Below are 24,673 nucleotides of genomic sequence, written 5' to 3'. Positions count from 1 at the left end.
ACTCTAAACAAGTCACTTAACCTTGTTTGCCTCAGTTTCCTCATCTACAAAATGAGCTGGAGATGGGTGTGGCAAACCACTCCAGAATCTTTGTTGTGTGACTCTAAACAAGTCACTTAACCCTGTTTGCTTCAGTTTCCTCATCTATAAAGTGAGCTGGAGAAGGAAATGGCTAGCCACTCTAGAATCTTTGTTGTGTGTGACTCTAAATAAGTCATTTAACCCTGTTTGCCTCAGTTTCCTCATCTACAAAATGAGCTGGAGAAGGAAGTGGCACACCACTCCAGAATCTTTGCCAAGAAAATCCCAAATGGGGTCATGAAGTCAGACGCAACTAAAACGAGGGGAGGACGGGAGGAGGCATTAAGGACAAAACCCCCAAGACCTAACGAGGAATCCAAGAGCTATCACCCTAAGGACCCAAGTAACAGAGCAGGGGAGCCCCCATTATTAGAAGATGAGCCAGATGCTGATTTCTCTAAGTCCTTTCTGAATAAACCCAGGACGCCAAGGCTAGCAGTTCTCCCAGAAGATAGAGCATAACGCTAGTGTTTATTTACTGGGTCCTCAACCCAAAGGCACTGCAACCATCATTCCTCTGGGCAGGACTCTTTGGGGGGAGACGGAAGGGAGGGAATGCATTTCAGTTCCAGAAGGAGGGCCTGGCATGCCCCACGAGGAGCCTTAGGCTTAGCACAAGGCAAAGAGAGCCTTCTCGGCAGCTTCCTAGAATTAAATAACTTAAGGAAAGTGTCGTCTCAGCATTTTATGGGATTTGCTGTTTTAATATTAAAATATTCATAAAGAAGAAGGAATATCACTGTACACGCGTTCCCTATCTCCAAACGAGAATTAACATCTGTTACCCACACTTGGCCGGCATGGAGTGTGTATTAGTGAAGGAATGTTATGCAAAAGGAAGGCTGTTAAAATCATCGAAGCCTTGTAATACAAACACTCTAGACGCACCATTGCCGCTCTCCGGGACTCACCCTGCTTTAAGCACCAGGTACTCAGGATCTCTCCCAATTTAGTGGTTCCAGCTACCAGGACTAACAAAGACTGTGGGCGGCTTCCAGGCAGTTCTTCGGCCAATGATCTCGCCCGTCACTGCTGCCCGTCGCGCCATCTTGGCTCGGCCCCCATCCAATGGGGATCGTGAAGAGCGTCGTCCACCTGCCTCCACCACCGAGAAGGAAAGGCAGGGCAAGCGTCCTGGGCCTGGACAAAGCGAAGGGGCCCACCCAGAGGCTCTTATTCTCATGCTGGGAGCCAAAGTCTACCAATGCTGCTCTCTCTGCTGACATCAACTCCCTCCAGTGGGTAAAAGCAATTCTCTGGCCTTTTGCATTTCAGATGGAGAAGTGGGTGGTGGGGGGTTCTGATCAGAGTGGCTCTGGGTGATGGCCTTCCTGTGGGGGGATGAGGGGGAACGAGAGACTCTTGCTAGTTCTCTGGTCAGCAAGCGTGGGGTGACAGGCTGTTTTTGAACCTGTCCTTCCACTGTTGGATACTTTTCTTAATGAGAAGTTTTTTCCTCCTAATAGGGCTCAGCATGTAGGGTCATGGCTTCAGAGAGGGAAGGGACTTTAGCAACAACAACCACCATTTATATAGGATCTACTGAGTCAGGCACTGTGCTAAAGTGCTTGGGAAAAAGCCAATCCAAACCCTTATCTTTTGACTTAGAAGAGTGGTAAGGACTAGGGAATGGGGGTTAAGTGACTTGCCCAGGGTCACCGCTAGGATGTGTCTGAGGCCAGATTTGAACCTAAGACTTCCCATCTCTAGTCCTGACTCTCAATCACACAAAGCTGGGTCTGGAAGAGAAGTTGGAGGCTATCTAGGTCAACCTCTTCATTTTACAAATAAGGAAACTGAGGCTGAATGAGACTAAGTGACTTGAGTCACGGTGCTAAGTATTTTTAAGAATATTATTTCTTTTGATCCTCATAACAACCCTGGGAAGTAGATGGTATTATTATTATCTCCATTTTCTAGATGAGAAAACTGAGGCATATAGGTTAAGGGACTTATCCAGTATCACACAGTTAGTAAAGATGCAAGGTTGGATTTGAACTTAGCCCTTCCTGACTCTAAACTTGGCAATCTAGGCATTACACCACTTAGCTGCAGAACTTGTTCCAGTTCTTCATTTTACAGGGAGGTAAACCAAATTTCAGAGAGGGAAAGTGAATTACCCAAGGTCACACAGCTAGCAAATAACTATACCAGTGGTGGTAAAAGGAAATGAATTTGAGCTGGGATAAAGAGATGAAGCTAGGATAAAGATAAAGATAAAGGGATCAAGTATCTTTTTTGAGTCTTACTAGCTGGGTAATGTTGGGTATCTCACTTCACTTCTCTGGGCCTCAGGTGTTTAATCTGTGAAATGGGAATCTTAATGCTTACATTGCCTACCTGGCCAAGCTGTTGGAGCTGTTGTGAGGGAGAAGCACTTTATGAAGCTGAAAACCGTAAGAAATTAAGAGTTCTTGTACAGAGGAGACAACACGGTCCAGAGAATAATCACTGGCTTTGGAAGAAGGGGATCGAGTTCAAATATGGTGCTTGCTCCTGGGAAGGTAAGCACTCTGGACCTCAGTTTATTAATCTGTAAAATGGACATGTTGAACTAGCAGCTCTGGGCCTTATGATTCAATGACTTTGGTTTTGGTCATTTTTTTCCTTAAAGCACAGCAAAGTATTATGCTGCCTGAACAGTTGTCTCTTTCTCTTTTGTTTATTGTTCATTCACTTGTGTCTGTCTTGGTGGCCCCACTTGGGGTGTTCTTGGCCATGATACTAGAATGATTTGCCATTTCCTTCTCTGGCTCATTTTACAGATGAATAAACTGAGGTAAACAGGGTTAAATGACTTGCCCAGGGTCAAAGAGCTAATAAGTGTCTGAGGCCGGATTTGAATGCTGGTCTTTCTGACTCTGGATCCATTGTTCTCCCTATCTCTTTCTTCTATTCCCTCTTTAAAATTCTACCAGGGGACAGCTAGCTAGTGAAGTAGATTGAGAGCCAGGTCCAGAGATGGGAGGTCCTGGGTTCAAATCTGGCCTCAGACGCTTCCTAGCTGTGTGACCCTGGGCAAGTCACTTGACCCCCATTGCCTAGCCCTTACCACTCTTTTGCCTTGGAGCCAATACACTGTTTTGACTCTGTCAGAAGATAAAGTTATATATTTTGTTATATATATTATATAAATATATATAAAAATATAAAAAATATATATTAAATATGTATGAATAAAAATGTAAAAAATATCCCCCACCTTGCTGCTATAAAATCTCAGACCTACTTTTTAGGCAAAGAGCCCTAGGATTTGTTTGTGCTCACTTCCAAGCCAAAAAGTCCCATCATTCCCCAGCAAAAGAAAAGCTTAGAAAATCTTAGAAAAGGTTCCCTGCTCAGACACAGAATTTAGGGACTAGATGGAGATCAGAGATCAGAGATTGTCTAATCCACTCCTTTCATTTTACAGCTGAGGAAACTGAGATTCAGTGCTGGAGGTGGAGGAGGTGGGGAGGGGTGGGGAGGCAGGGATAATGATTTACCTAATCACAAAGCTAGTTAATGGCAGAGCTGGTATTAAACTTCAGTTTTTCTAAGGTAGCCAAGTAGAATAATAAGTCCAGGAGTCTTGGGCTTAAAGGTCAGAAGTTCCAGGTTCAAATCCTACTGCCTCTGACATAAACTAGCTCTGTGACCCTGGACAAGTCATTTACCTCAATGATTCTTGGCAACTTCCTGAGATTTATCTACTAGGTTACCATGTAAAACCAGAATTGGTGGAAGGAATTCTTATACAGGGAAAGTCCCGTGCTGATGAAATCACCGATGATAAGATAAGACCTAGGAGGCCACTTAAATCCTTTTCATTTTACAAATGGTGAACCTGAGGTCCAGAGAAGTTTAGTAATCTGCCCAGGGTCACACAGCTAATAAGTGTCCAAGTAGAATTTGAACTCGGGACTCCTACTCCAAGGACAGTGGTTTCCTCCTTCACGCTGGATTTCCTCTATATTCTTGACTCCCAGGGTCCCAGGACCCTCTTAAGAGTTCTCTGTTTCTTTCAAGCTTAATCCCAGCAGGCCCTAGAACAATGTTTGTTTTCATGCTCTCCAGGAGACAACAGAGAAGAGACCTGAGAAGAGAGGTGCAGAGGTCATGGCTGGGCTTTCTGGACTTGCATTTCTTCCCTCTGACGGAGTGAAGTGATAGGGCAGTGCCCTGCTATAATGCTGGAGAGGGTGGCAACAAGGCGATCTCTTTGAAATTAAATTCTACATTCATGTAAGAAAAGTGTTAGCAGCCATCACCTTAGAGGTGGGGAGCATGGTCCTTAGCAGTGTTAAAGCCCCAGGCTATTAAATAAACACTTGATGTGATCACAGAACTTAGAGCTGAAGAATGTTCCAGCTCAGAGGGGCCTTAGAACAGAGAGAGCATGGAAGATGTTTAGAACCCAAAATATCAGAGCTGGGAGAGATCTTAGAACCCAGAATACCAGAGCTGGGAGGAACCTTAGAACTGGAATGTTAGAGCTGGGAGAGACCTTAGAACAGAGAATATCAGAGCTGGGAGAGACCTCAGAACAGAGAATGTCAGAGCTGGGAGAGACCTTAGAACAGAGACTGTCAGAGCTGGGAGAGACCTTAGAACAGAGAATGTCAGAGCTGGGAGAGAGCTTAGAACAGAGAATGTCAGAGCTGGGAGAGACCTTAGAACAGAGAATGTCAGAGCTGGGAGAGACCTTAGAACAGAGAATGTCAGAGCTGGGAGAGACCTTAGAACAGGGAATGTCAGAGCTGGGATAGATCTTAGAACCCAGAAGGCCAAAGCTGGGACAGAGTTTAGAAAACAAGAATGTCAGAGCTGGGAGGGAGCTTAGAATATGGAATGTCAGAGCTAGGAAAGCCCTCAGAACATAAAAAATCAGAGGTGAGAGGGTCTTAGAACAAAAGCTGTCAGAACTGGGAGGCCCATAGGACAGAGAATCAGAGGTGGAAGAGGCCTTATAACACAAAGTATCTGAGTGGGGAGGGGTCTCAGAGGTTACTCAATACAGACCTTTTTTAAATTGGAGAAAATAAAAAAAAAAAATAAGAGGGGAAATGCTTCTCCCATGGTCAGAGAGTAATCGAAATAGAATTAGAACCCAGGTCTGCGGACGCCGAGTCCTGTGCCCTTTCTAATGTCAAGTCACCTCTAAGAGCAGGGTTTAGTGTACTGCCTAGAAGTGAGATCTCAGCCTTCCTGGATCCAGAGGAAATGACGAGGCAGAGCTAGCTCAGGCTGTAGGTAACCAGGTAGGTCTTTCTGCCTAAGGCAGAGGTTCTTAAACTAAGGTTTACCAGCCCCGAAGGGGTCTGTGGCTCGATATCAGGGTTTCTGTGAACTTCAATGTGGAAAAAATAACATTTACCTTCAATAACCTCTAACCAGATTTTGTATTTCCATTAATTATGAACATAGACAATGGGCCGTTCTTCTGAGGAGTCCAGATTTTGCCTGAGTGCAAAGAAGTCCATGGCACAGAAAAGGTGAAGAATTCCTAGACTAGCACATAAACTACCAGGTCAGGATTTGGAGGGGGAGTGAATGAAGAAGCCCCTTCTCATCTGACTTTATAAATGCCCATACCTTTTTTTTAACCCGTATCTTCTGTTTTAGAATGGATACTAAAGGGGGCAGCTGGGTGGCTCAGTGGATTAAGAGCCAGGCCTGGAGATGGGAGGTCCTGGGTTCCAATCCAGCCTCAGACACTTCCCAGCTGGGTGACCCTGGGCAAGTCACTTGACCCCCATTGCCTACCCTTACCACTCTTCTGCCTTGGAACCAATACATAGTATTGATTTTAAGACAGAAGATAAGAGTTTAAAAATAAGTAAATAAAATAAAATAGAATGGATATTAAGTACATGATGTTATTATGTTATATTATTAAGAAAATAAAGTTATCTTTGACTTAAAAAAACAACAAAACAAAAGTCTATGTTGGACTAGATGGCCTTCCTAGAAAGACCTCAGGATCTTCCCTGTTCTAAATTCATTCATTCACTCATTCTTTCCTTCACTCAACAAACATCGATTTAACTGAAGAGTTGGCCGGACTGCAGGGTGGAAGCCAGGCCTCCACTGCTCACTTCCTTCTAGGAACTCCTTCAGTCTTGCTTCCTTCTAAGAACATCAGTGACCTCAAGGCTTTCTCTGTCGTCCTCAAATTCCAAGTCAACCAAGCCCATTTGACTCAACCAACACTTATTAAGCGCCTACTGTATGAAGCCCTCAGCCTTTGGTGTAGCACCCTCCTAAGACACCTTGAGCTGTGAGGGTGACGTCGCATGCATCACAGATAGGCCAACCTGAAGGTCCACTAACCTAACCGGTACGGGAGTCAGAGGCCAAGAATCTGGGCCAGCCTCCCGTTTCTGCTCAGGACCACATCAAAGACATTCCAGGCGGCTGAAGGCCAGTCCCAGCCCACTCTGAAACCCCCTCCTGTCCTTCTTCCTTGTTTTCTCTCTCACTTCGCTCCCTGGAAGCTCTGCTCTTCGGCTGTCACCAGGAAATGGACCCTGCGATTGAGACACTTCCTTCCCCACCCCAGATGTCCATCATGCGACTGCCTGGTCAGCTCAGAGATCAGGTAGTTTTCCAACTGATGTCCTGACGGAAAGAACACTAGCTCCTGAGGCAGATGACCTGGTTCAAATCTCGTCGCTGGTACCTATTGCTGGTGCCACCTGGGCAAGCTGGTGGATCACAGTTTTCTCATGCATAAAATGAGAGGGCAGTGGGGGCAGCTGATAAAGGCTTGTATAATAATATAAATTAATAATTTAATTAAAGCCATGTTTAATTAAATTACTAATTTATATTATTATACAAGCCTTTATCATTTTTAATATTAATCAGTTGGCACAGTGGATACAGCGCCGGGCCTAGAGATGAGAGGTCCTGGGTTCAAATCTGGCCTCAGATACTTCCTACCTATGTGACCCTGGGCAAGTCACTTAACCCCATTTGCCTAGTTCTCACTCTTCTGCCTTAAGACTTATTATTAAGACAGAAAGTAAAGAGTTAAAAAAAAAAAAAAAGAGGGCAAGACTAAAGGACCTGGACTTTTCTAGCCTAGATCCTTTATCGCTTCCTTCAAAATAAAAACATCTGGCTTTTTTCGAGTCCAGATGAGATCCGTGCCTTCCCACATCACTATAAATATTAGCCCGATGTAAGCAGCCATCACTGTGCCCAGGGAGGCAATGTGTAAATGTTGTCAGCCAATGGGCCGTTGGTCGTGATCCCAATAACTCTACATACGGCAAACATTTCTTGAATAAATAGGATCATAGATTTAGAGCTGGACGGGACATTGGAGGACATTCAGACTAAAGCCGCTCATTGAACAGAGGGAGATGGAACGATTTAAGTGGGGGCATGGAGCAGAGGCAGGAGTTGAATCCAAGGCCTCTGACTTCCAGTCCTTCCTGTGTCTCTGATTCTTATGAATGAGAAGACGATGGGGAAGAGCCTGGAATTGGCCTTGCCAAGGGAGGGGGGTAGAACGAAGCCTCTGCCTGCTGGCCTTGGATTTGAATCCACCCTCTTCCCATGCCTAAGGACTTCACGCAGGAGCTGCGGGTTGCTCCCGTGAGTGGGTGCCAATGGCAGAAGAGGTTCCGGGCTCATGGATGGAATTGAGAGGTTTTCATGGTCCAGGGCCACGATCCTCAGCAGCCATCCCCTTCCCAGCAGGTCTGGGCTACTCAAACTAGCTAGAGGCAAACAGGATTTCTGCCCCCTGGACCCCCAGAAACTCACGTGCTCTCCTGGGACTCTTCCCAGAAATGATACCCAATTCCCTGGGCTCTGGATAAGAAAGGGAACGGCTTGTTCCCATTCACCCAGCCTGCCCGCCTGACCCTGTCCAGCGCCTCTCCGGGGAACGGAGAATTCCTCAAATAAATCAGACGCAGGGGAGCGTTACGGACCCCCCGGGGAGGAGGCACCAACATTCCACTGGCCCGGGGTGGACACGGAAAGCAGAGAAATACAAACATTAATTAGGGAGAGGAAACCTTTGCCCTCCCAGCCTGGGAAGGGGCTGGTCTCAGACTGAGAAAGCAAGTTTCCTCTGACATAGTGAGGAGGCTATAATTTTAGCTGTGGAAGGACAGGACCACTGGCTAGCACTGTGCCATTGAGCAGAAGGATCCGAAGGACTGGATTCAAATGTAAGCTTGGCTATGGTTGGGAGTGTGGTACAATGGATAGTGTCTGACTGGGAGTTGGGAACATCACCAGCTGAATCCCACCTAAGACATTCAGTAGCTCTAGGATTCTAGACAAGTCGGTTTGCCTCAGTTTCCCTATTTGTAAAAGGAGAGATGTATAAGTTCAGATGATCCAACTTGGGTAAAAGCACCATGTTTTTTTAAATACTCCATCTCTCCTCAAAAATATTACAGAATGGAGGCTGGATAGTGCTTCTGCATGGGAGGGAGAGGAGTGTGAATTCTCCCCCCTCTCTAGACCCTTACAATGATACACTGATCCTCTCTCTCTTTCATTTGGTCCCCTCTCTTGGGAACAGAATCAAACAAGATGGGGGAAGTCCAGACCAGGGCTCCTTCCCTAATGACTGGGACAAGTCAGTGCCCTGCTGTACAGAGGAACAAAAGGGAGGTTAAGGCAGGGGTGCAGTCACTGAAGCAGAGGGTCTTGTAAGACCAAAACCTCTCAAACTGGCTCAGGGATATTTTCAGAAACTCAAAAGGCACCACGTGTTAAGTTCAACTCAACACTCAGTAAATACCCAGCTCCTACATTAGGCATTGGGGAGATCAAATAAAAAGCTGGGTAGCTCAGTGGATTGAGCCAGGCCTAGAGACGGGAGGTCCTAGGTTCAAATCTGGCCTCAGACACTTCCCAGCTGTGTGACCCTGGGCAAGTCACTTGACCCCCATTGCCTACCCTTACCACTCTTCTGCCTTGGAGCCAATACACGGTATTGACGCCAAGATGGAAGGTGAGGGTTAAAAAAAAAAAAGCAAAACAGCTGCTTCTCACCAAGAACTTGTATTCTACCAAGGTTTATGTGCACAGAAAAGTCAACCCAAAGTGAGGTGTAATTGGGCACATCCCTCCAGCCTATAGGCCGGTAACTTTCAGGCTAGTTCAATGGAAGTAGCCTGCCTCTGCAGCTCATTGGCTCATCCATTTAGAACAGGAGGCAGCTCTCAAATGGTCCAACACCCTCATTTTTTAAGATGAGACCACTGAGACCCAATGAGGTTAAATGATTTGTCTCATGGCACATAGGTGAAAAGCACCAGAGGCAGAATTTGAAGCCAGATCCTCAGATTCCACAATCAGTGTTCTTACCACTCCTGTCCCATTGTTCTACCATCCATGCTTCATTTCTCTCCCCAGCCTCTCTCTGACCTTCCCTACTTCTTCATGCCTTAACTCCATTCTTCACTCTTTCCCAGTGCCTCCTTCTCCAATTCTTTCTCATCTCAGTACATCCCTTATTCATTCTCTTTTCTTTTCCCAGTTTCCCCCTCTTCCTTTTCTCCATCCCATGAACTTGACATCTTGCCTTTGGCAAATTAATTTCTCTGGGTCTCAGTTTCCTCATAGGTAAAAATTATAGGGTTCACAGGTCACTGTGTTCTAAGGCTTCCTTAGAAAACAGAATCAGAGCTGAGAGGAACCTTAAAACATGGGATGTTAGAGCTAGGAGACCCCTTAGAACACAGGATGTTAGAATTGAAAGGGGCCTTAGAACCCAGAATGTCAAGAGCTGGGGGAGCCCTTAGAACATAATGTCTGGAAGGGTCCTTAGAACAAAGAGTTATTAAGAATTGGGAGGGAGCTTAGAATCCAGGTGGTCAGAGCTAGGAGGGAGCTTAGAATATGGGATGTCAGAGCTGGAAGGGTCCTTGGGACACAGAATTATTAGAGTTGTGAGGGAGCTTAGAATCCAGAATATCAGAGCTGGGAGGAACCTTAGAATCCAGAATGTCAGAGTTGGGAGGAAGCTTAGAACAGAGAATGTCAAAGCAGGGAGGAAGCTTAGAACATGGAATGTCAGAGCTGGGAGGATCTTTGGAATCCAGAATGTCAGAGCTTAGAGGAAGCTTAGAACACAAGATGTCAGGGCTGGGGGGAACCTTAATGACCATCTAGTCCCATTCTCTCATTTTATAGATGAGAAAATAAGATGAGCTCATCATGTGGTAAGTGACATGTGGGAACCTGGCTACAAGTTCAATCCAAGCCCAGCGTGCCCAGAAGTTTGAGGCCCGTAAGCAATGCGAGAAGGATCCGGGTGAGGCTGTGGTAAGGATCTAGAAAACCTCCCAGTTCCCTCAGCTGATCTTCCTGGCTCGGCAAGGAGCTGCTCTGAAGAGAGCAGATTCTACAGACGTCTCCGCACCAGTGACACGGGGTCCTGAAAAGCCTACATTGTCCATTGCCCATCCCCTGGTCCCAGAATCAGAAGCAGCCTGGTGTTAGGGGACACCTGTTGCAAGACTGTCCCCGTTTGCCCCGAGCCTTTAACTCCAGCTGGAGTTTGGAATGCAGGGAGTGGGCCATGTCCAGGGCACGGCTATTTTTAATTTATTTACTTATTCTCAAAAATGCTCGGTGGGTTATTGAATTCTGGCATCTCAGGGAGGCATCTCGAATACCTCAGCTCCCTGCATGGCAGACAAAATGCCAACAGCTCCATCACTCCCTCTGCCAAAGAGATGGTGCCTGGGGGAATAGCCGATGAAGCTTTTTATTTTTTATGGTTTCTTTCTTTCTTTTTCTTATGACATCACTATATCGCTTCCCACTGACTCAGCCCACATCCACCCCACCTTGTAACCAACCAATAAGTAGAGACAAGCCTGATAAATTAAAGAGCAGATTAATCTCCAGAAAACATGGATTTGCATATTTAACTCCTCAGCTCAAAAACCTTTGATGGCTGTCATTTGCCTTGGCTGGACATTCAAGACACTCTCAAGTTTTAAACCTTTGGATATCTTAATGCTGGAAAGGAACCCTAGTAGTCAACCAACTTGTGGGCAGCTAGGTGGTACAGTGGATAGAGCACCAGGCCTGGAGGCAGGAAGACCTGGGTTCAAATCTGACCCCAGACATTTACTGGATGTGTGACCCTGGGCAAGTCACTTAACCCTGTTTGCCTCAGTTTCCTCATCTGTAAAGTGAGCTGGAGAAGGAAATGGCAGTTCAGTCCAGGATCTTTGCCAAGAAAATCCCAGAGAGATCACAAAAGAGTCAGACACAACTGAAATGACCAAACAAGACCAACACTAACAATTCATTGGAAACATGAGGAAACCTAAATTTAGAGAGGGAAAGTCATTTGCCCAGCATCACAAAGAACAACCATACTCATAAGGATGTAGCTTTTTTCTATATTCTCATTTGATCATTTTTCAGCCTTAAGGCTGAAAAAGGTGAAATATCAACTAAAGTCACATGGCTGGCAATTGCCTACAGCAGGATTAGAACTCAGGTCTTCCTCATTCAACCACTCTGCTCCAGCTAGGGCCTCCATCTCCACATCCAGGGTTTTTCCTGCTTTCTATCTCTCTCTACTGCCTTCTGCCACCAAACTGGACAATTCCTCACTTCCCACCCTGGTCTCCGTATCTAGAGTGTCTCTTTCTCTCCTTCCTGATCATTTAAGTCTGATTTACCTCCTCAGGGTCCAGGTTAAATCCTGTTTCCTCTAGGAAGCCCTCTGTGGATGGCCTGGACTGACTATTGGGTGCCTGCTTCCTTTTCTGACACTGACTTCCTTGGGGCAGCCCTCTAAGAGACCTCTTGAAATTGCATTTGACTTCTAGTATACGTGAGCATTTGCCACTTTCACAACTACCCCGTAAGCTCCCTGAGGGGAGGGCAAGGCTCACACCTTAATCGGCCCATCTATGCTCAGCTGGGTACAATCAACATCAGTGTGGTAGTGATACTGAAAACAATACAGGCTTTGCCTTGGACCACAAGGGCCATTTGGCTTCAGGGACACTGACTACTCTTGGAGAAAAACATGGAAGCCAGAGATAGCAGGCTAAAGTTGAAAGGATTCTAGCTTTGAAGATGGAAGATCTATATTTGAATCCTGACTTTATTTCCTTATCTACTGTGTGAACCTGGATGGGTCACTGCACAAGGGCCTCAGTTTCCTTATTTATAAAGTGAGGAAGTTGGCCTATGTGATTTCTGAGATTCCCTCCCAGATTAGATAATCTATGATGTAAAGCTTTCTAGTCCTGGACATTCTAGGTTCTAAGACCCTTCCCAGCTCTGTGTTCTAGATCCCTTCCAGCTTTGATATTCTGTGTCCTAAAGATCCTCCCTACTCTGACATTCCCTGTTCTAAGGTCTCTCCCAGCTCTGACATTCTCTGTTCTAAGGTCTCTCCCAGCTCTGACATTCTCTGTTCTAAGGTCTCTCCCAGCTCTGACATTCCCTGTTCTAAGCTCCTTCCCAGCTCTGACATTCTGTGTCCTAAGGGCTTTCTCCATCCTGACAGTCTAGATTCTAAGACTTCTCCCAGATCTGACATTCTGGGTCCTAAGAACTCTCCCAGCTCTGCCAGTCTCTGTTCTAAGCTTGCTCCCAGTTCTGACATTCTGTGTCCCAAGGGCTCTCCCCATCTTGACAGTCTAGATTCTAAGACTTCTCCCAGCTCTGACATTCTGGATTCTAAGGTCTCTCCCAGCTCTGACATTTCCTGTTCTAAGCTCTCTCCCAGCTCTGACATTCTAGGTTCTAAGTCTTCTCCCAGTTCTGACATTCTCTGTTCTAAGGTCTCTCCCAGCTCTGACATTTCCTGTTCTAAGCTCTCTCTCAGCTCTGACATTCTAGGTTCCAAGTCTTCTCCCAGCTTTGACATTCTGGATTCTAAGGTCTCTCCCAGCTCTGAATTTCCTGTTCTAAGCTCTCTCAGTTCTGACATTCTAGGTTCTAAGTCTTCTCCCAGCTCTGATATTCTGAGTTCTAAGGGCTCTCCCTGCTCTGCCAGGCTCTGTTCTAAGCTCCCTCCCAGCTCTGCCTGGCAATGCTTCTGTGTTGGCACAGTGGTCTCTGACTGCTTCCTGCCTTCTAAGTCCTCTCACAAAGGCAGCTTATTCAAATGTCCACCCCCAGCCTGGTGTTGGCTGCTGTATTTGTCAACAGTGGCGTTCTTAGCAGGCTTTGTTTCCTCTGTCGATGGGCACACTGGCTGTTACCAGGTGTCTCCCAACATTTGCTGCCCGATCCGTGGCTACATTTCTTCTAGTTTTTCTTGTTATAGGCTTAGACGTTCCTGTTAACACCCAAGCCATGTTCTGCCCGTATCTGTCTACAGCTGATGCTCCAGGTTTGGGAGGTGGTGAGGAAGTGGCTGAATCCCAAGCCCAGCAGAGCCTGGGGCTTTCATGGCACCTCTTTTAAACTGTCAGACAGAGCCCGCCTGGACTCCACAGCACTGATCCCAGAGCAACGATGACCCTGATTTAGGAAAGAGCTCTGCATTGACAGTCTGGGGACTTGGATTCAAATCCTGTCACCATCCACTAACTCACTGTGAGTTGGGCAAATAATTTTCTTTCTCTGGGTCTTGGTCTTCTTCGTTTTAAAAAGTAGGGTTTGGACTAGATCAATTCAAGGATTTTTTCTTAAACCCTTCACCTTCTGCCTTAGTTTCAGTTCTAAAATAGAAGACTAGTAAGGGCTAAGTAACTGGGGATAAGTGACTTCCCCAAGGTCACACAACTAGGAAGCATCTGAGGTCAAATTTGAACTCAGATCCTCCCAACTCCAAGCCTAGTCACTGTGTTACCTCCTCAACAAGGATTTTTTTAAAGTTAGGAGGCAGGCATTGGTGGTATTTAGCACTGGTGATATCACACCAAAGAAAGGAGCCGCCATGTGTTCTAGGGACCTTCAGCTCTGCTTCAACAGTCCACAGCAAATGCCCTCAACCAGAGGGCACTTCTTACCTCATCTCTTCCTTAGCCTGACACTCCCTGAGGCCATAACTGAGGTCAGGTGACAAGAATACTGACTCAGCAGTCAGAAGACCTAGGTTCCAGTTCTGCCACTTACTAGAAAGGGATCCTTGGAAAATGGTCTAACTTTTCTGATCATCCATCATCATCTATAAAATGAGAATGACAGAAGGGCAGCTAGGTGGCCCAATGGACAGAGTATGAAGCCTTGAGTCCAGAGGACATGGGTTCAAATCTGGCCTTAGACACTTCTTGCTGTGTGACCCTGGGCAAGTCACTTAACCCTATTTGCCTAGCTCCTACCTTTCTGTCTGGCAGTAGTTATGAGGATAGAATTGTTTTTTTAAAAATAGAAATGGGAATGATAGACGGCTAGGTGGTACAGTGGAGAGAGCTGGGTATAGAGTCAGGAAAACCTAAGTGCAAATCTGACCTCAGGCACTTTCCAGCTATATAACCCTTGGGAGGCCTGCCTCAGTTTCCTCCACTGAAAAATGGGGATAATAGCAGAGCCTACCTACCAGGGTTGTTGTGAGACTCAAATGAGATGTAAAGTGCTTAGCACAATGTTTGGCACATAGTAGGTACTATATAAACGTTAACTGTTATCATTATCATTGCCATCATCACCATTACTACCAACTGACTCAAGATGAAGGTTTGGGAAAATGTCAATTATCATTAACTATAATGATTCTTCTGCATCTGTTTTGGTTGCAGATTGGTTGCGTGACCTCAGGTTAGACATTAATTTTCATCTAGTCTAGTCTACTTCTTACAGTTGGGGAAATCAAGGCCCAGATGGACCATGTATACTCCAAGACTGAGGGATGGAAGGAACCCTAAAGCCAACTAGTCCAAGCCCTTCTTCATTGGCCAACTGGGGACTGTTCTGGATTCCCAGAGCTGTGATTCTGGACATGGTGGAAATTCTTGGTGTGGAAATTCCCTCTGCTGGAACTTCTCAACAATCCATCTGAATTAAATCACCTTAGAAAGTTGCCAAGAGCACAGAGGGGCTAAGTGACTTGCCCAGGGTCATCTCTCCACTAAATCTTGTTGCCTCTCTCTGACAGTTAAAAAGAATAATACGTCCCTTATAGACTTGTTATGAGAGTAAAGGATCTCCAGATGGCTTTGACAATTGTCAATTTTTTTTTTAGACCAAACTTGTGATTTGAGCAGTGCAGAGAGAAAAGATAATATTATGAGGATTATTAATGCACTTAGAGCCTGAAGGCTTACATATTTCCAGATACAGGTTTTCTGTGCCAAGATCTCCCCATTTATAGAAGAAGAGAAAGGACCATGACCATCATGGTCAATTTAGGGATAGAGGACCTGAGTTCAAATTCTGCCTCTGCTACTTCTTACCTGTATGATATGCTCACCTCTGTGGACCTTGGTTTCCCCACTTAAAAATTAGGGGCAGACACTTCCTAGCTGTGTGATCCTGGGCAAGTCAGTTAACCCCTATTGCCTATCCCTTACCACTCTTCTGCCTTGGAACCAATATGCAGTATTGATTCTAAGATGGAAGGTTAGGGCTTAAAAAAAAATTAGGGGATCAGACTAGTTCTCTTTGAGCTCTGGTTCTGAGCTCTTGGCATCTCTGAGCCTCAGTTTCCCCATCTGTAAAAAGAAGGGGGTTTGGGGAAGCTAAGTAACTTGGTAGATAAAAGCCAGGCCTAGAGATGGGAGGTCCTAGGTTCAAGTCTGGTCTCAGACACTTCCTGGCTATGTGATCCTGGGCAAGTCATTTAACCTCCATTGCTTAGCCCTTAGCTCTTTTTTGCCTTGGAACTAATACTCAGTATTGAGTCTGAGAGAGAAAATAAGGGTTTAAAAAAGAAGGGAGTTGGACTATATATCTTCTGAGGTCCCTTTCAGCTCTGGTTCTGAGACCTTGGCATCTCTGAGACTCAGTTTCCCCAACTGTAAAAAAGGCAGACTAGAATATCTCTAAGCTTCTTTCCAAATCTCAGTCAAAGGTTCTATAATCTAGATTTTTTTTTTACAAAGTAATTTAGCGACTCAATAAATAACACCTTTAAAGAACTTAAGATGTAATTTAATTATTATCTGCTTGGTATCCTACCACTGTAGGCATCTAGCCTTCACAAGCTGGCTTTTCAACCCCAACCTGGACTGTGAGACCAACCCTGTCCCTAGAAGAGAATTCAAGGAGCCATGGGTCCCTGTTATCTCAGCTGGTCTTCATGACTATGATTTCATGGGCAATGTATGGATAATAATAACTTTTTAAAATGGTGGATAATAAAGAGTGGAACCAGAGTAGGGCTTGAAGCCAGGAGATATCAAATCCCTCCATCAAATCACTTCAAAGCACCACAAAAAGAGCAGCTATAAATATTTTTGTACAAACAGATCCTTTTCCATTTTTTTTTCTCTTTAGGATACAAACCCAGTAGTGCTATTACTGGATACATTGTTTTATAGCTCCTTGGGCATAGTTCCAAATTGCCATCCAGAATGGTTGAATCAATTCACAACTCCACCAGCAATGTATTAGTGTCCCAATTTTGCCACATCACCTCCAACATTTATTATTTTCCTCTACTGTCCTATTGGCCTGCATTGTTCATTAAAAAACAAACTAATTAACTAACTAACTAAAACCAAAACCTTTACTTTCTGTCTTAGAATTGATACTAAGAATCAGTTCCAATGCAGAAGAGGCTTAACAACTGGAGTTAAGTGACTGACCTAAAGTCAGACCGCTAGGAAGTATGTGAGACCAAATCTGAACCCAGAACCTCCCATCTCCAGCCTGGCACCTTATCCACTGAGTCACCTAGCTGTTCCTACCCTTTTGACTTTTTACGAAAGCCACAGAGGTCACACAGGTAACAAGAGGAAGGATTTGAATCCAATTCGCTCTGGCTCCAACTCCAGAATTCCTTCTATGGAGAAGCCTTCTTCCTCTGTAAATGAGAGATTCATACCTTCCGGTTATAGATCCCATGATTCTAGTGTCTATTGTCAGCCCCTTCCTGATGTCTGCTGATGAGAGTCACTGTTTTGCTCCAGCTGGACTTTCTTGGAGGCTGACTGCCCACCTGGACAACCTTGACTTACCTACTATCTACCTGCTGCTGGGAGCCCCCTCACCTGCCTACATTGCCCCCAGGGGAAGGGAGGGACATTTCTCTTTTCTGGTTTTCCCTCACTTAGCCCATCCTGCCAGGCATTCATTGAGTCTGTTTTTCCATCTGGAATGTTGGAGGAGATGAACTCAAATGCCCCCTCCTAGTGCTAATCATTCCTATCTGCAGGGAGGTGATGTCACTTGTCCTAAATCACTTGGGATTGCAAATCAAACCTGGTTCCCATCAGATCTAAGACTCTTTTTTTATAAGGAAGCATTATTGAGGGTCAGAAAATATCTTAAGAGATAATATCTAAGTTTCCCTCACTTTCCTAAACTTCTCTAAAATCCCCTCACTTTACAGATGAGGAAACTGAGTCCTGGAGGGCTAAATAACTTAACCAAGGTCATAAAGGAACTAAATGGCAAAACCAGAGTTAGAATCCAATCCCTTTAGATGTGATGCTCTATTAGGATGCCACATGGTCCCCTCAGGATGAATCTATATAATCCTTCAGTGTGATTCCCTATTATGTGGATTTGAGCTGAGCTTCTATCCTTCTGAGTTCAAATCTGGCTCCAGATACTTAGTAATATGTGACCCTGGGCAAGTCACTGAACCCTGTTTGCCTCAGTTTCCTCAACTGTAAAATGAGCTGGAGAATGTCAATAAAGTTCACACAACTAAAAAAAAAGATTGAATAACCCCAAATAAGTCATTTATCCAAAGTTTAGCTCAGTTTCCTCAGCTAGAAAGTGAGTTGGAGAAGGAAATCACAAATTACTCCAGTGTTTTTGCCAAGAAAACTCCAAATGGAGTTACAAAAGTTTAAATCTGCCATCAGACACTTACTAGCTGTGTTACCCTGGACAAATCAATAAACTGTTTGCCTCAGTTTCCTCACCTGCAAAAGGAAATACCAAACAACTCCAGTATCTTTGCCAAGAAACTCCAAATGGAATCACAAAGAGCTAAAAGAACTGAAAAAAAAATGACTGAATGACCCCAGATAAGTAATTTATTCCTGTTTACCTCAGTTTCCTCATCTGGAAAGTGAGGTGGTAAAGGAAACAGCAAATTACTCCAGTGTCTTTGCCAAGAAAACTCCAAATGGAATCACAAAGAGTTAACACAACTGAAAAAAATGCCTGAATGATCAGATAAGTCATTTATCCCTGTTTACCTCGGTTTCCTCATTAAAAGTGAAGTGGAGGGGGCAGCTGGGTAGCTCAGTGGATTGAGAGTCAGGCCTAGAGACGGGAGGTCCTGGGTTCAAATCTGGCCTCAGACACTTCCCAGCTGTGTGACCCTCGGCAAGTCACTTGACCCCCATTGCCTACCCTTACCACTCTTCCACCAAGGAGCCAATACAGAAGTTAAGGGTTTAAAAAACAAAAACAAAAACAAAAAAATAAGAAAAAAAAAAGTGAAGTGGAGAAGGAAATGGTAAATCACTCTAGTCTCTTTGCCAAGAAAACTCCAAATGGGGTCATAAAAGTTCAAATCTGGCCTCAAGGTACTAGCTGTGTTATCCTGGGCAAGTCAATGAACTCTGTTTGTCTCAGTTTTCCTCATCTGTAAAATGAACTGGAAAAGGAAGTAGCAACCACTCCAGTAACTTTGCCAAAAAAACTCCAAATGAGGTCACAAAGAGTTGACGCAAAACTGAAAAAAAAAAATGACTGAATGTCCTTGGTTAAGTCACTTAGCTCTGTTTAACTCAGTTTCCTCATCTGTAAGTGACCTGGAGAAGGAAATGGTAAATCCTTCCAGTAACTGTGCCAAGAAAGCCCCAAATGGGGTCCTGAAGAATCAGACATGTCTGAAAAATGACTGAACCCCACAAATCTCTACCCTACACTGAGGAGCACCTGGTGTGCTTAGGCAAGAGAAGGCTCATGAGTCTCAGCCTCTTCCCTTTCCCCAGGAGGAGCCAAAGAAACAAGGTCCTTCTCCACTTCCCAGCTCCATAGGGCATGCTTGTGCAGACCTGGGAGGGAGAGAACAGGGTGGAGGGTTCTTTCTGAGGTCAATTCCATGGAGAAGGTTTGTGGTCCCTGGAATCAGTGCTGGGAAATGTTGTGAAGGCAACATTTGGCTGACGCCTGCCTCAGTCCCTCTGCTCTGGAGGATCACGGAGCTCAGAGAGTAGAGCCTGCTGGCTCACCCCACCCAGCACCAGCCAGCATTTCCCCTGTGGGAGTCTCTGGGGCTCTGCTCAGACTAGTCTTGAGTGTTTCCAGCAAGGAGGCTTTTCCTGCTTGCTGGTAGAGAATCCTGTAGAGCTAAGGAAGGGAAGGCTGAAACTGCAGAGAGGTCCAGAGAAGATGCATACGATTGTGGAGAAAAAGCATTTGTAGTCAGGCAGAATAAAGGATCTTTTTTTTTTTTTTAAATCTTCTTTCTTAGAATCAATACTATGTATTGGTTCCAAGGCATTAGATTGGTAAGGACTAGGCAATGGGGCTTAAGTGACTTGCTCAAGGTCACACAGCTAGGAGGTGCCTAAGATCCGATTTGAACCCAGGACCTCCCATCTCTTGGCCTGGCTCTCTATCCACTAGGAATTTTGCCGCTGTTTCTAGAGCTGGTCTCTGACAAGTTACTAGACTGAAGGCTTAATACAAGCCAATGGTAAGACAGAGCAGTCCCCCCAAAATGTCACAACCCCCTTGATGGCATGAAGTTCTAGTATCCAAGGAAACGGATATGACAGTCTCATTTTTCTATGCTGTGCTCAGATTATATCTCTAGAGCACTGTCTACTTCTGAGCCCCATACTTATATATAGGATATTGACAAATTGGATTTTTCCCCAAAAAAGGATAATGACAGTGATGGTGAAGTAATTAAAAAACATGTCAAGCCTAGAAAATCTGGAGAATCTTGGGATGTTTAGCCTGGAAAAGAGAAAACTTAGAGATCTATGAAAATAGCCAAGGGTTGAACTTCAGAAAAATGAGCAGACAGAAGAGTCAGGGAAGGCCATAAAGAAGGGAAAATGAACAGGAAGAAAGAAGTTGGGCTTTTCTGCAAGGAAAAAGCTGCTAATAATTAGAATGATTCCTGTGTGACTTGCCTGCAGTCACACAGGTATTATGTGTTAGAGGCAGAATTCAAACTCAGACTTCTCAACTCCAAGGGCAGCACCATTTCTACCATGACACTACGGTGGGATTTTTTTTTCTAAAAGATCCCCCCTCTAGAAAGAAAGAGTGGGATAAGAGAAAGAGTACAGGGCCTTGAGTCATGGGTCCTGAGTTCAAATCCAAATTCTGCTATGACCAATGTCTCTGAGCCTCAGTTTCTTCATCTATAAAGTGAGGTCAATAATGCTTGTATTCCACCTACCTTGAAGAGAGTAGCTATTATAAGCTCTTATCTGTGTGATCTTAGGAAAGTCACTTGTCCTTTTTAGGCTTTAATGTTTCCATGTAAAAAATCACAGCTTTACAGTTGATCTTTACATCTGTTCTAGTAAAATACATGTACACATATACATAGATGTGTATGCATGTACATATCTGTGTGTAAATACATACAAGTGTGTATGCATGCATGCATGTATGCATGTATGTATTGCCATTCAGTTGTTTCCTTCATGTCCAACTCTTTGTGATTCCATTTGAAGTTTTCTTGGCAGAGATACTGGAGTGGTTTGCCATTTCCTTCTCAATTTCCTGCTCCAGATGAAGAAACTGAGGCAACATGTTAAGTGACTTTCCCAGGGTCACCCAGCTCATATCTGACTCTCTGTGACCCCATTTGTTTTTGTTTTTGTTTTTGTTTTGTTTTGTTTTACAAAGATCCTGGAGTGATTTGCCATTTCTTTCTTGAGTTCATTTTACAGATGAGAAAACTAAGAACAGGGTTAAGTGACTTGCCCAGGGTCACACAGGTATTAAGTATCGAACAGATTTGAACTCATGAAGATGAATCTTCCTATCCACTGCTCCCCTAGCTGTCCCACATGTATATGCATATATATAATTCTTATATATTATGTATATATATTATTATATATCTATTTTATATATATAAAACGATGGAACAAGACTAAAATTTTATATATGCATGTATGTATGTATGTATGTGATTTAAATTTAATTAGTGATTTAATTAGAGTAGGGAATTCCCAGTGAAGAAATCCCTTGTACCAATGCAAAGCAGTTGAGCTTTGGGCATTTTAACGTGAAGCATTAAAAGGTTATATATGACTTGCCTAGGGTCACACATCCAGAATGTATCATATCCAGGATTTGAATTCAGGTCTTTCTGACTCAAGTCTAACTCTCTATTCCACACTGTCCTCTTTAAACCTTATGATGCCATAAACAGCATCTGCGGCTCCCCTAATTCTTTTTTCATTATTGTTTGTTACAAAAGATGAGTGGCTGGGTAGAGGAGAGGGAAAAGATGTGTTTGGAATTTCTTTGGCAGTCCCCTGTTTCCTAAAATGCTCTCTCTTGATTTTTGCCTCCTGGATTCCTTTAAATCCCAGCTAAAATCCCACCTTCTACAGGACACCTTCTCCAATCCCTCATGATTATGAAGTCTTCCCTCTGTTCATTATTTCCTTTTTATTGTGCAGATAGCTTGTTTTACATATATTTGTTTGCATGCCATCTCCCTCATTAGATCATAAGCTTCTTGAGGGCAGAGACTGCCTTTTGCCTCTTTCTGGATTCCCAGTAGTTGGCACAGTGCCTGGCACATAGGAGGGCACTTCATAACTGTTTACTGACTGGAAATGAAGACAAAAGACATCAATAAACAAAACCACATCTAAGTCTGGGAGCCCTCGACTTTCTCCCATCTCTCCAAACAACCCCAAACACTCCCTAAAGCAAATGCTTTTACTATATATTGGCTATTGTGGTGGAAAAAAACTGGAATATGAGGGGATGCCCTTCGATTGGGGAATGGCTGAACAAATTGTGGTATCTGTTGGTGATGGAATACTATTGTGCTCAAAGGAATAATGAACTGGAGGGATTCCATGTGAACTAGAAAGACCTCCGGGAAATGATGCAGAGTGAAAGGAGCAGAATGAGGAGAACATTGTACACAGAGACGGATACACTGTGGCACAATAGAATGTAATGGACTTCTCTACTAGCAGCAATGCAATGATCCAGAACGATTTGGAGTGGCTTATGAGAAAGAACACTACTCACATCCAGAGGAAGAACTGTGGGAGTGGAAACACAGAAGAAAAAATGCTTGATCACATGGATCAATGGGGATATGATGGGGAATGTAGACTCTAAGCGATCATCCTAGTACAAATATCAATAGTATGGAAATAGGTCTTGATCAATGACACATGTAAAACCCAGTGGAATTGCTCGTTGGCTATGGGAAGGGGGCGGGGGCCGATAGGGAAAGAACATGAATCTTGTAACCGTGGGAAAATACCCTAAATTTATTAATTAAATAAAATTTTCAAAGATAAACAACAACAACAACTATATATTGGCTAATATTTACGGGCAGCCTTAGCGAATGAGCCAATTAGCTCGCCCCCTCTTCTTCCTTTCATTGCCCCTCGGGTCTTACCAAGCTTTGGTCCAGCATAGCTGCCTGATCACCTTTACAGAACATTTCAGTAGCTTTTTACCCCCCTTAAACTCTTATTTTCTGTCTTAGAATTAACACTAAGTATCAGTTCCAAAGAAGAAGAGTGGCAAGGGTGAGGCAATGAGGATTAAATGACTTGTCAGTGATCACGAAGCTAGGAAGTGGCTGAGGCCAGATCTGAATCCAGGACCTCCTGTCTCTAGGCTTGGCTCTCTATCCACTCAGCTACCTAACTGCTCCATGTAGGTTGCTTTTCGAAAAGCTTTTCTGGAAGTGTAGAGGTGGGCTTCTGTACCTTCCCTGAAGAATGGAATCATGGAATGGCTGGAACCTCTACTGAATCGACCCATCCATCTAAACTGTAATTCTAAACGGGAATGTGAGCCAGCACAAAAGGACCAAAGGACACCAAGGCCACTGGACGAAATGTCTTGTAACTGGTTGAGAAGACCAATTCATATCTCTGGGTGTGAAAGAGTTCGAAATGGGATAGTCAAGAAGTAAAGCAGTGGCTTCAGATATTTCCTAGCTGGGTGACTCTGGATAAGTCACCTAACCCCCATTGCCTAGTCCTTACCGCTCTCTTGCCTTGGAACTCATACTTAGTATTCATTAGAAGATGGAAAGCAAGGGTTAAAAAAAAGGGGGGGGGGGAGGAGTGGGTAAAGCAGCCAGAGGATGAAGGAATCTCAGGCAGAGGACTGCAATGGGAGAGCTAGAGGGAATCGTGGGATGGGCCATGATGGGGGAAAAGGAGGGAAATCAGACCGAGACACAGGAGAGAATGGTGACATTTTGTAACTAGGGAGAGAGATCTTGAGATGCTGGTGGGGGGAAGGCACAGGGCAGGGAAGACCAGGGCAAGAGTTTACTCTGACACACTATCTGGTTAGCAGCCAATTTTAATTCATTAGGTGTGATAACGATGATGGTGATGACAGTACAGTCCCTGGAACCTAACAAATGCATCATAAACACATGATTTTTTCTAGCTATGAGCTCCACTGTGGTTACAGAAATGAAAAAAATAGTCCAGAATACTTGGGACAAAGGTTCGATTGCCCTCCCTTAGCTTCATCTCTGGCTATCATGTCAACACTCAAAGCTGAGCTACTCCTTGAGAAAGGGGGGACAGAGTAAAATGTCTTCCTGCAATTGCCCAGACTGTAAACCCAGGTGAGACCCCACGCCCTGCTTCTTAGGAGATCTAGAGGAGATCCTTAAAGTCATGAGAGTCTAAGCTACAGCATTCCATTCTAGCCTAACTGTGCCTTGGAGCCCTTCTTAGGACTCAGAAGCGGGTCCTCACCACTCCCAGGCAATCGCGGGGTGTGTGTGTGTGTGTGGGGTCAAAGGATCCTGCTTGTCTGTGCTGTCTCCCCTCCCCAGCGCTGAAATCCCCCATCTCCTTCCTCGGAGACTGCCCAGAAAGAACAGGGGGCTGAGGGGTTGGCCGAGGGAGGGGACCCAATCCTCGAGGGGGCACCCAGGGGTTGACACTCACCCAGGAGGGCTTCTTTGGCTCTGGCTAACTCCTGTTCCTTCTGGGCCAGCTGGACTTTGAGCTCGGTGGCAGAGAGAATCTCTGAAGACTTGCTTCCGTGAGACTCCTCCAGGTCTTTTGTGAGCATTTCCTTCATCTGCCGGAGGAGATGAACCTCTTCTTGTAGTTGAGATACCTCTTCTCGGAGTAACACTGGAGGAAACAAGAACAATACGAGGAAATGACTAACTCTTCTCGCTCTCGATTTTTTTGCGTTGGGGGCAAGGTGGGGTAGATCTATGTCAGCCCCTCAGCGTCCAGGCTTCTCCTAGAAAGGGAAAAAGCACTTGGGCATTCCCAGGGGCCCTTCCGTGGAGTCCCTCCTCCTATTAGCTGGGGGAATACCACCTCTGTGAATGGACCGGCCGGCCAGTTCCCGTTCAGTTAACTGAATCGTGGGATCT

At 44.8% G+C, this 24,673-nt stretch overlaps 1 protein-coding gene across 1 annotated transcript in view; it reads right to left on the bottom strand.

Annotated features, from left to right (window-relative positions):
* Nucleotides 1-24,673, bottom strand: part of KAZN (kazrin, periplakin interacting protein) — a 621,239-nt gene that overhangs the window by 159,046 nt on the left and 437,520 nt on the right. Inside the window, exon 2 of the mRNA XM_044668681.1 lies at nt 24,231-24,422. Coding sequence (XP_044524616.1) covers nt 24,231-24,422 — 192 coding nt within the window. The remainder of the gene's footprint in view (nt 1-24,230; nt 24,423-24,673) is intronic.

This window comes from Gracilinanus agilis, chromosome 3 (assembly GCF_016433145.1).
Source record: "Gracilinanus agilis isolate LMUSP501 chromosome 3, AgileGrace, whole genome shotgun sequence".
NCBI classification, from domain to species: domain Eukaryota; kingdom Metazoa; phylum Chordata; class Mammalia; order Didelphimorphia; family Didelphidae; genus Gracilinanus; species Gracilinanus agilis.
Note: the sequence above shows the minus strand (reverse complement) of the source record. Positions and strands in the feature narration are given on the sequence as shown.